Source organism: Quercus lobata, chromosome 1, assembly GCF_001633185.2.
Source record: "Quercus lobata isolate SW786 chromosome 1, ValleyOak3.0 Primary Assembly, whole genome shotgun sequence".
Taxonomy (NCBI): Eukaryota; Viridiplantae; Streptophyta; class Magnoliopsida; order Fagales; family Fagaceae; genus Quercus; species Quercus lobata.
The window spans coordinates 28,299,763-28,311,728 of record NC_044904.1 but is presented as its reverse complement, the minus strand read 5'-3'; the positions used below and the strand labels follow the sequence as shown (position 1 = coordinate 28,311,728).

The following is an 11,966-nucleotide window of genomic DNA, read 5'->3' as shown; positions in this document are numbered from 1 at the left end:
AAATCACAACCTAAACTCTCCTACCGAATGGGCCCCAGGTTTCTATTGCTTGTTTTCTCATTGGATTACAAGTAATTTCTTGCCTTGCTTGGGTTAGAGAGATTAGCTAGTTGTTAATAGGTTGCGTGCCATGAAGCTTATGCAATGTAAAAATCCATGGGTCGCTCGTCGGAAAATTTCATGAAGCGAGAGATTATGGGTCTCGAGGCCCAATTCCTGACGTAGTGACAGCATAGTGCTAATAGACCACGCCATGAAGTGAAACAATTGGGCTGACCAAGACGCCTGTCTTAAATGAAGAAAAGACGGGGCTCAAGGGCGAATGATGAATTGGATGTGGTAAAAAGAAAAATCAACCTTCAACAATATAATTTGTTGATAAGGCACACATCCTCAAGAGACATTTTGGAACTAGTTGAAACTTGAAACAAGGTGATATAAACTATAAAGTGGGATTTGAGAAAGCCAATCACAAGCCCATACTTGTAACTTTGCATTTGAGTTCTAGATATTTTCAAACTACTTTCTTTTCCTGTCTTCGTTAGTATTTTAATTTTTTACCATATGTTTTGCCTTTTCTTAGTCATTCTTTTTTCTTTTTCTTTTTTTTCTTTTTTTTAAGATAATTTTAATCTATGACGTTCGTTTCCTAATAGTAACTCTTTATCATTTGATTAAAATATCAATTGTTTTTTGGTGTAGGTAGAGATCAAACCTCAAATCTTTTATTTGATAACAATAAATTTTACTAATTGAGTTAACTAGAACCCACGAGTCATTCTTCTTGAGTACTTAAAATAATGGTAATACAACTACCTCCCAACCTCTATTAATGATAGTGGACTTGATGTCAGGACATAAAATCTAATGTGAATTAAGAAAATCTAACTAATAGTTTTAACCTATCCTGAAATTGATGAGAGAAATAAATGAACTTGAAAACCATTTAACTTGAAGGGAAAATACATTATAATAAAATAAGCTGCTATATCTTCTCAATTTTATGTCCAATTGACATGAGTTCACAAAAAATACAATAATATAATCAATCATGGAATTCACCTGGTTTTTAGCCCTAAATACTACAATTTTTTTTATGGTTAGAGACTAAGAGTAACCAAAAAGTCATCCTAGGAAAAACACCAATTTCCTCCCTTATGTCTTTGGGTTAAAACCAAAAAAAAAAATTTAATTAATTAATTATTTTATTGGACAAAGAATACCCATTTTTTTGGTTTACAAGTACTAAAAGAACTAGCATCTGAGTTTGTTAAGAATCATATATTTTACATCTTCAAAACTTAATTTATCAATTGTACCATCTTATTTTACAACTCACCCAACAACCAAGATTCTATTTTTATATACAACTCATTAAAATATTATAAACTACACCATCAAATAATATAAAAAATTATGTGAATCTCTCTTCTCTTTAATCTCTCTTTCCTCTCTTCCTCTTTCTCTCTCTCTCTAGAAAACCTACAGAACCACCTTCTGCCAAAACTCAACCATAAACCCCAATTTGTCACCACCAAAATTACCCAAAAAAAAAAAATTTGCCACCACCAACCACCACCACTGAAAAACCAAACCACAACAATCAAAACCAAGAAAACAGCCATCCCAAAATCAAACCTCATAGCAAAAAAATAAAATAAAATCAACCACAACAACCACCACCCCCACAGCCCACCACCACCACCTAGAATCTACCACAACCACCATTAACAACCGCCAAAATCATATATCCACACCACAAACCCAAAACAAAAAAATAAATAAATAACAAAAACAAAAAAAACCAAATCCAATTCAGAACCGCTACCCACTACCACTCACCAAACCTAGAAAAAACCCACATCCCAACATCAACCGACCCACAAAACCCACAACCAATGTGACCCACAGCCCACAACCTCCATGCCACCCAAAACCCAACAACAACCCACAAAATCGCAAACCACCATGAATTCAGCCACTGATTCAAGTTTCAAGGCCACAACTACCCAAAATCAACCACAAAATCATTGCAAAATTGGTTAAGAGATTGGTGAGATGGTGATAGGAAGAGAGATCGACGGCATTAGGAAAGGAAGAGAGACCGACAACAGCATTGGGAGCAAGAGAGACTGGCGGTTTTGAGAGAGAGATGAGACTGAGAGACAAAAGAGATAGGAATTGGAGAGAGGGGATTTTTTTTTAAAAAAAAAAAAAAAAAAAAAAAAAAAAAAAAAAAAACTTTGGAAAAGAGAATAAAATATTATATAATAAGTATATGTTGAGATACAAATTTTCAGGCCCTAATCTCATTTGCCCACTCACTAAAATACTCATACAAGCTCATAAACTATTTTGGGCCCACATAATTATTTCCTACATACTTCCCACATATTACCCAAATATTCTCCATATTATTACCCAACTTGGGCTCCCACAAATATTTCTCATAAAAGCCTCATAAATTATCTTGGACCCTCTCACAAATATTACCCATTATATTCCACATATTATCCAACTTGGGCTCTCACACAAATACTTCTCATACCACTATCAAAATTGGGTCACAAAAGTATACCATCTCTACAAAAAAAAACTCAAACTCATTTACCTTGTGGGCAAGATCCAAAAGCCCAACAAAACTCTATTTACAAAGTCTGTTGCTACACAGCACTCCTAAAGTCCGTTGCTACACGACGTTCTTACAAAACTCATTGCTACACGGCACTCTTACTAAGTCCGTTACTACACGGCAATATTTTTACAAAATCTCAAATTGTTTACAAAAAACCCAAATAATAATTTGGCACCCATTTATAAAAGGCCAAATACTATTTTGGCACCTATTTATAAAAGCCCAATATTATTTTGGCAACTCTTACAAAAGACCCAATACCATTTTATCAAAAAACCAAAACTATTGGGCAAACAATTATTCTACTAAAGCCCAAATATTATTTGGCAAAAAAGATTACATTATGCTTAAAACCGAAAACTATTCCTTGGCAAAAACATATTTTCATATATTACAGTCTCTAACTCATGGGAAATATAAATTACTCATATTTCAAAATTACTCATTCTACAAAATTTATGGAAACTATGCTTATTTTTTCATAATAAACTAACTACAAAAGCCCATGTATATTACTCATAGCAAAATTATTAATTTTATAGGGATGAACAAACCCAAAGAAGCCCAACAACAAGGCACAGCCTAGACAGCCCAGCCCATGTGCTAACTTAGCAACCAAGGTTTACTTGAGTAACTAAAGTGGTTAGACTAGCCACTAGTCAAGTTTCAACACAACTAAGCTAAAAACTAAAGCCCATTACCATCATTTTCAGCTCATCAAATCATATCAGAAGGGGACACATGTCCAGCTGAGCTTACACCCTTCCTTGGCAAGCTGATTTTCATGATTACTAATGTGACATAAAGCTGTGATGATAAGACACAAGGTTGAGAAGCTGCAGCCAGCCATTCTCTCCCTCTTCTCCAACACAATCAGTTAAGGAATGAAGAGCAACCATGAACAGACCATGGAAAATTCTGGAATTACTTGTAAACAGCTCATTACCATGCCAAAAACGTATACTTTCTGGTTCATGAACCAAGCACATGAATGTAAATGGGGAAATTTAGGGAAATGTGGTTTGGAGGGTACCAAAGAGATCTCCAGCAGAGGGCTTCAAGATTAACACCTGGCTTAGGGTGACACAATCTGCCCTAGGAAGCTCTGATATTAGCAGCAAACAATCAAAATCATTAGCCTAAAACATGCTCTAATCCCACTGGTTGAGGACAATCAGCATTCAATGCTAAGTCAGAACTCTAGCTGTTATTACTCAAAACAGCAAGAACATTCTAAAGTTGAACTTACCACTCTTGGGCAAATCTTAGAAACGATTTTCTAAGGATTTTCTAAAGATTGAGACTGATTTTGGCAGAGATTATTTGCTAAAAACCCCCCCTTAAACTCAATTATAAATAGAGCTCTCCACCAACATCTCAACACACACCAATAGAGAAGAACTTTCTCATAAACTTCTTTATTTTCCTCTCTCTATAATTTTCTTCAAGCTCTTAGTAAGGTTCTGAGCCTCTGAGTCCTTAGTTTCAAACTTAAAAACTAAGCTCTTTAGCCCCTAACTTACAAATACCCCTCACACCTCTACTCATAAGCTCTTATCCATCCCAGCAAAAAGTCCTAGTAGCTTTACTAAATACTCTCTCTCTCTCTCTCACACACTACTCATACTACCAAAATGATCCTCACTACTCACTACATATACTATATCCATAAGCATACCCTTACATCATAATGATCTTGCTGTGCTAGCTAGAATCTCTCTCTCTCCCTTCATCTCACACTAAGCTTTCTCCATTTCTTGTTATAATGGAACCCATAGTGTTTGTTTATTCATTTACTATTGAAGGTTATAATGTAATTATTACTATAGAGTTTTTCCATCATGTTCTTGTACTAGGGGACTTTTTCTCACTGGAACCTATGGATGATGATTTTGGAGATGTAGACACTCTCCTTAATCTGTGAAATAATTAACGACTAGAAATTTATTCTATTTTGTTTTATTTTACAGCTGGAATATTTTACTATTAGCTATTTCTTTGTTGCAGTATGCTATTCTATTGTGCTGACGTGTTTGTTGTAGGAAATGTTTTTAGGCCATCCCATAATCCTTGTCTGTCCCAACCTAGACCCAAGGCATAAAATAAGGCAAATTCTACAAATCTTCACTGATAGCCCTTAGTTCATGCTTCAAGCTCATTGACAAGTTTCGGTTTAAGCTTCCAACCCAATATAAATCTCATTTGTCGAAAGGAAGACTTTTCCACCCTCGATAGTATACAAACTCATAAATAGTGGGTTGCATATCTACCAACTGATTGTTCATTGTTGCTAAAAAAGTTTAGCAATAGCAACTCGGATGAAATTAATTTTTGAGGCATTGGGATGTAAAATAGCAACTGGGGGGTTTTTACACCCCCTCCCCCCCCCCCCAATGGTAGTTATCTAAACTTTCTTTCCGCACCACCCAAAAACTAAAAAGAAATAAAAACCAAAACCAAAACCTTAAATAGATTCTAAGTCAAAATAGAAATTTGATGCAATTTCTTAGCAGTTAGCACATGTTGGGGACAAATTTTTCACACCACATGACTTCATTTCATTGGCAACCTATACTACATCAACATTATTATGGATTTTGGGAAAACCTCTTTTAAAGCCTAAAGAGCCCATATTTACACAAAAAAGCATCAAAGCCCATGGTTTAAGCTTATAGCACATCATCTCATTTTTTGCTCATGATCTAAGCTCATGAGTCTCATTAGGGGAATTTTGGGAGTCGTGTTTTGGAGGGCCAAGAAGTATGTTCAGTAAAGCTCCAGTAGTTCAAAGTTGAAAAAGAAAGCATATTGCTTGGCATGTCTTTTCCAATTCTCTGAACTCTAACGGGTCAGTGTGCAATAGGTAACATTTAGTAAGCCTCTCGTATCACATAACACTTAAAATGATAAAACTCTCCATACTCTTTACATAAAAATTAATTTCCATCATATAATATAAGTTTAAAAATGTAATTATATCATTTCATATTAATTATATTATTATTTTCATTTAAATCAATCTCAAGCATATGGCTAAATATATATTAATATCTCATATCTAACATTAAATGCTTTCTTTACTCTCCAAGATTTGGTTAAAATACAAAGAGACCATAATTACATCTTTAAAACTTCATCAAATATCAACCAACTAGTCTATTACTTACCAAAATTATATATGGACTAAACATATAATTTTCCAAAAGATGAAACTTAGCCAAAAATACTAGAAACAGCTCCAGCAGAAGCTACAATAGCTCCAACAAAAGTTGCAGTAGCTCAGCAATTGCAATAGCTCCAGCAGCAACTTAGGTAGTTGACACATGTCCTAAAATGAGATCACTTGCCCATTAATGCCCAATCTCAGCAGCTTGTTGTCATACCCAAAAAGTAAGGGTCTTATAAAAGAAATCATACCATTTTAAGCTAAGATCCTTAGCCTCCAACTGCAATACCAGAAATAGGAAGGTCCCATAAAGGTTATCTTACCATTTTCAGCCAAACCATGAATTTAATGCCAAATATTTTTCTCCAGCTAAAGATGTCATTCAGATGACATCATCTAGCAACTACTACAGTAGAGCTGACAGCTGTGACTGACGTTGTAACAGCAGCCCTAGCAGCATTAAAGTCTCAAACCTTCTTCTTTTGACTAAAAAACAAAAAACACACTAATGAAACCACTTACTTTGTCAAAAACTATTCCTTATTTGCCAAATTTCCCTTCAACTAATTCTGATCTAGTTACATACTTGGCTCTATATAAAGAGGACCAAGCTACACACTAATTCAACCACTATCCATCTCTCCCTCACCCCCTTATTCTAAAACTTCATTCACTTTGTTGCCATATCTCTAAACATCTTCATATCTTTCTTCATCTCTCTTACAAAATCCCTCTTCTTAGATAACACCTATTACACACACTACTACCCATCTCTCCCACACTTTAATATTCTAAAAGTTCATCACTTTGCTGAACAAAAACACATCTCCATCTCTTTCTCTATTTCTCTTACAATACCTCTCTTCTTAGAAAGTAACATAACCCATGACATAACATAAAAAACCACTCTAGCAGTTATGCTCATGTATTTACTATATTTAACCTTCATATTATCTATCTCATACTTCCATATATTTCACAAATACATTCCTCACAAACTATCTATACATATTTCTCACATATATTTCTAATCTATCTCACAAAACATATAAATATATATATATATATATATTTCTTATTATCTCCATACATCTTAAAAGATGCCAAACACTCTTCCAAGAATATATTACAAAAGCCCTTCTCATGAAAGATACTAAGGTCTTTCTCTTAAAAGGCACAAAGACTTCATATTAAAGTCATTCTCATTGAAGACATACATTTCTAATACTTAAAGCTATTTTTATGAAAGGCATAAACTTATAAAATTAAAAGCCCTTCTTATGGAAGACAATATCACTCATACTTGACTAAAAATTAAAAGAGCATTACATGGGGAAAATCATTTAAGTGCATAATTAAGGGGACAAACTTAACCAACCAATGCACACGGCTGGACATGTTCTCTCTCCCTCTAGTTACACCCATTTTTCCCTTTCAATCATAAAGTCACCATGAAAGGACTCATAATATCATACTGCACCGCTGGACTCACTTCATCATGTTGTTGAAATATTATGTCCACTACTATTATACGACTGGAGCTACAAACTACGAAGATAAGTTATTATATTTTTATCTCCAATATTATACTATTGAGTATATTTTAATTTATTATCATTGTATTGTTGTACTTATATTATTCTACTGCTGGAATGTTATCAGCTCACTAACGCTATACAGCTGGAGCCACAAATCATATAAAAAACAAAGTGATGTTGTACAGCTGGAGTCAGAAACATACAATATAAGTCAAAATCTCTTTATCTTCAAGATTACATTATTAAGTACATATTAATTCATTATTATTGTACCGCTGGATGCAAGTTACTTTAATATTATCTCACTATTTAATAAACATGATCTCACTAATACTTCGTTAATGAACATACATATTAATAAATCGATCTACCACTGTTGCACATATATTATTTGGTCATGAACCACCACTAGACACATATTTTTGGAAATGAACTACCATTGGACCTATATTATTTGGATATGGACCATTGCTAGACATACCTTATCATGTTGAACATGAACCATGAATCGCAGCTGGATATGGATTATTGGACTCATCCCATTATCGGATATATGACACATAATTAATCACTTTCTAATATTGGACATCACTTAATAAACATAATAATAACATATCAACTTATCATTTAATCAAAGCTATCATGCTAAGCATATTATTTATATATTTCAACCATTATCATGATCATGAGACTTTGGGCCTTATCTATTTTGTAGGCTTAAAATGCACCGGAAGCCATTGGTTTATGCAGCCTAATGTTGAGTTCTGGATTGGACTTCCCAAAACAAACCTGGGCCTAACACAGTCACACCTCTAGCAAAAGACACGTGGCTACATGCAAAAAAAAACGCTCCGACAGCACCTTATAAGACATGTGCTAAGACAGTTGGCTTGCAATTACTCTTTAGAAAAATATAGAGTCAATGGATAGGTCTTTTAAAAAAACTAGCCTCATCACATGCTTCGCGTGTGCAATGAGGTTTTTTTTTTTTTTTTTTTTTTTGGAGCAATTAGAGAAAGAGAGACAAAGAGAAAGACAAAGGAATAGGAAAGTAATACAACAAAATTTATTAGAAACAAATGGTATGTTCATACATTCTTAATTGAGTTTTGAGTGATTGTTTTCTTTTCAAATTAGTGGGAACCTAGGAATAGATGTACACAATTGGATTTGATTCTTTAGAATTTGAAGAAGAAAGAGAAAATATGATAAAAATGGAGAGATACGTAGAATGAAATAACTGCTCTGTACTTTTTTTTTAAAGGAAAAACCATTCATTGGTAAACTACCTTTATAAATTTATCTAAAATTTAGGAGCTTTAAAATTAGTAATGTTATATATGTAACCCTATTTTTTAATCTTTCTAAATATGAGAATTTGAGTGTATTTTGGGTACCAAAAAGTAGAAATCCAGTAAGAGTTCAAAAGGAGAAACGTCCCAAATAGTAGTATAGATAAATATAAAAACAAAAGTAGATTAAAATTTTAATATTAAAAAAAAAAGTGTAACAATTATTTGAGAACTGTCAATAGCTGGTACAGAAGCCTAGAAGGCACTACCGACCCACTAGACCCCTCACTCAACAGGTTTTCATCCCGTGAGAAATGGTAGTGCGGAAGAAACGGGTGTTGATAGATGCCATTGCTTTTTTTTTTCTTACTTGGATTTGTATAAAGGGAAATGTTAACAGGCAGTTGTCTGTTATGATGATTTATCGTGGAGTCCATCTAACAAGTAATTGGTATAAATTGATTAATAATTAAAAATAATACTGAAGTGATAAGTAAAATTCAAAAAATTAATTTTATTGGCTCTACACTTTATAAAATTGGTCAAAAATCTGACAAAAAATTGACTTTACTGATGTAAAAGTGTTTCTTGATGAGCACCGCACGGTCGCCCTTAACACTACCCTTCTATAAAATCGTGTTTCACCTAGAGAGAGTTAGGAGTCAACACTTTACAGGCAGACCTAAGATTCCAGTGAAAACTGAAAGAGACAGTCTCATTTGTAAGTTAGCACTTTTCTTTAATACCACTCCAACACAGGGTACTACAAGTCATTTGCAAAAATCTGTCACCTTGCTCCGAAATGAACTGGCTTCCCGTGATAATTCTACTGGTCCAGTGGTCCGGAGCGAAATTTAAGGCAATTGTCCCCCCAATTATGACCCTGCACAAAAAGCCTACTCACAATTTCTATGCACAACTACGATAATCATACTAATCTTTTTTTGTTTCTTACTTTCTTTGATAAAACAATTATACCTACTGAATCACCCCCAAAAAAAGAAGAAAAAAAACCACAGCCCATTGTTGTTAGAGGATCCTTTTTTTCATTCTAAACGATGAAGGTATGAACTATACCTACAATTCATATGTGTATATTGGTAATATTGAAGAAGAGATTATCTTATTATTTATTAAAGAATAACAAAAAAATCGAGTTCTCATGCACTACAAGTTGACACTTGACAGTTTTGTATAGGATGCATGTAGTATGTATGCCTCCCAAACGCCAAAAGGTACAGGCAACACTGCAGTAGGATCCAAAGAAAAATTCATGATTCCAGATCAACTTTGGGTTGTAGTTTTCAATTTTATGAAAGGCCTGCAAAGCTAACTATTGCTATAATAATACTTGTGGTTATAAAACTTTTTAACCTTTGTTTGTCTTATTAATTTTGCTTTCGACCTTCTTTTGTTGAAATTAGAAGCCGCTCTGATTTAATATGTCGACGTTGACGATTGGTATAGTAATCTTTTGCATGAGAAATGTGTTAAATCCAAAGTCAACAATCAACATATTTGAATGAAGCTAACCTCTATTATGTTTATCTATCTCAGATATGGGTCTCTTGAGCTTAGATTTACTATACCTATCAATACTGAAATTGGATTGGTCGTGTATCATTTTACAAGTTATATTTGTATTAAAAAAATTGGTAAAATGCATTATAATAGTTCTGTGGGGAAGATCTTTTTGTCTTCATGTATCTGATGTAGAGTTTGGCCTTTCAATACTAGATTAACTACTTCTATCTGCCGGCCTATTCATATGTAACGGTCCGTCTAATCTTATCTTAATTGGTGAAATTGCCCATGCATTACTTTGGGAGCTAGTTTGCATGGTAAAAAAAAAAAAAAAAAAAAAAAAAAAAAAAAAAAAAAAAACCTTTTGTAGGAGTGAAGGACTGAAAGAGTGTAAATTTACAATCAGATAGTTGAAGGTACAAATTATTTGTCTTACTCAGATCACATAATTTACTATATTAACAAATTTTATTTTAAAAACTATAAAATGTAAAAATGTAAATGGTATTTGATATTGCTCAACAAAAAAATATCGACACAACATAGATATTTTGATATAAGTATCCCGTTAGAAGCTTTCCAAGCGTGATCTAGCGTCCCCTTTTTGATGAATGGTCACAAAAAATGATTCAAACTAAAAGCATTCGTACACCATAGATAGTTTTGGAATGGACAAGATGAACTAGAAAATTTATAATATTAAAAAAAAAAAAAGTTTTTATATCCATAATTCCATATATTTCTTCCCAAAAAAAAATTTTGTAATCTCTCTCTCTCTCTCTCCTAATAAAGACTTAGTTCTTATTTGATCACAATGTTTGCCCCATGATGGAGAAGCATTACAACCAAGTTAGGATGATCCCTTAGGAACAACTTAAACCATAAAACATGTTAATAACAAACCATCCGAAACATTTCAATTGTGGATGATAAAAGGAGTAGTTAGATTCACTTAGCAATAAATATCCTTACAACTTTGATGGTTTAATTAGAAAAGACGTGAAAAAAAAAAAAAAAGTTTGATTATAAGTAGCCCATGATGTAAAAGATAATTATCATTTGTTAAAATTAATATATCTAGAATAGTGAAAATTTAATTAAAAAAAGAAGGATAAAATTTATATACAATACTTTAGGTGATATTCTTTAGGTTTCTCTCTTAAGATTCTGTCATGTGGTTACTTAACTAAAAAATACACTTTCATCTTATGAGAAAAAAACCACATGACAGAATTTTAAAAATGGAACTTAAAAAACAACATTTAAATACTGTATCTAAGTCTTGCCCAAAAATGAAAACCTTATTTATAAACCATGAAGAGTTGCGTTTGAAAAGACACTAATAAATTTTCATTTTGTTGAGACAAGCCCCAAAAATGTGACTTGACTATTCCTAGCCGTTAGAGACTTTAAAAAAAAAATTAAAAAATAAAAATAAAAAACCTACTCAGCCTTGGCTATTACAAGCCATTAGAGACTTTAAAATAATCTCTCTTGTTTTTTTGAAAAGTTATGCATAAACAAGCCATTTTGTAACTATCACACTCGAGTGCGACTGATCTTGCTCAAGTGACCATCAAGCAAGCCTACGTAGGAACTCACTTGTACCGTCTTATACATCACCTATCTTTGCTAACACTTTTGTTAGGACATATGTGAATCATATTAGAAACATATGTCATTTAGAATTGACTAATCTTTTGACAAAACACAATTTACTTGTAATTGGGTAAATCTAGGATGTGTTTAATACTTCAAAGTACAAGAGTTCAAGTCCAAGTGTTAAAATAATGCAAATCTATTCAAAAATC

General features: G+C 33.1%; 1 protein-coding gene across 1 annotated transcript in view; it reads left to right on the top strand.

Annotated features, from left to right (window-relative positions):
- Nucleotides 1-9,489, top strand: part of LOC115951976 — an 11,485-nt gene extending 1,996 nt beyond the window's left edge. The window contains exon 3 of the mRNA XM_031069088.1: nt 9,391-9,489. Coding sequence (XP_030924948.1) covers nt 9,391-9,489 — 99 coding nt within the window. The remainder of the gene's footprint in view (nt 1-9,390) is intronic.
- The last annotated feature ends 2,477 nt before the right edge of the window (nt 9,490-11,966 follow it).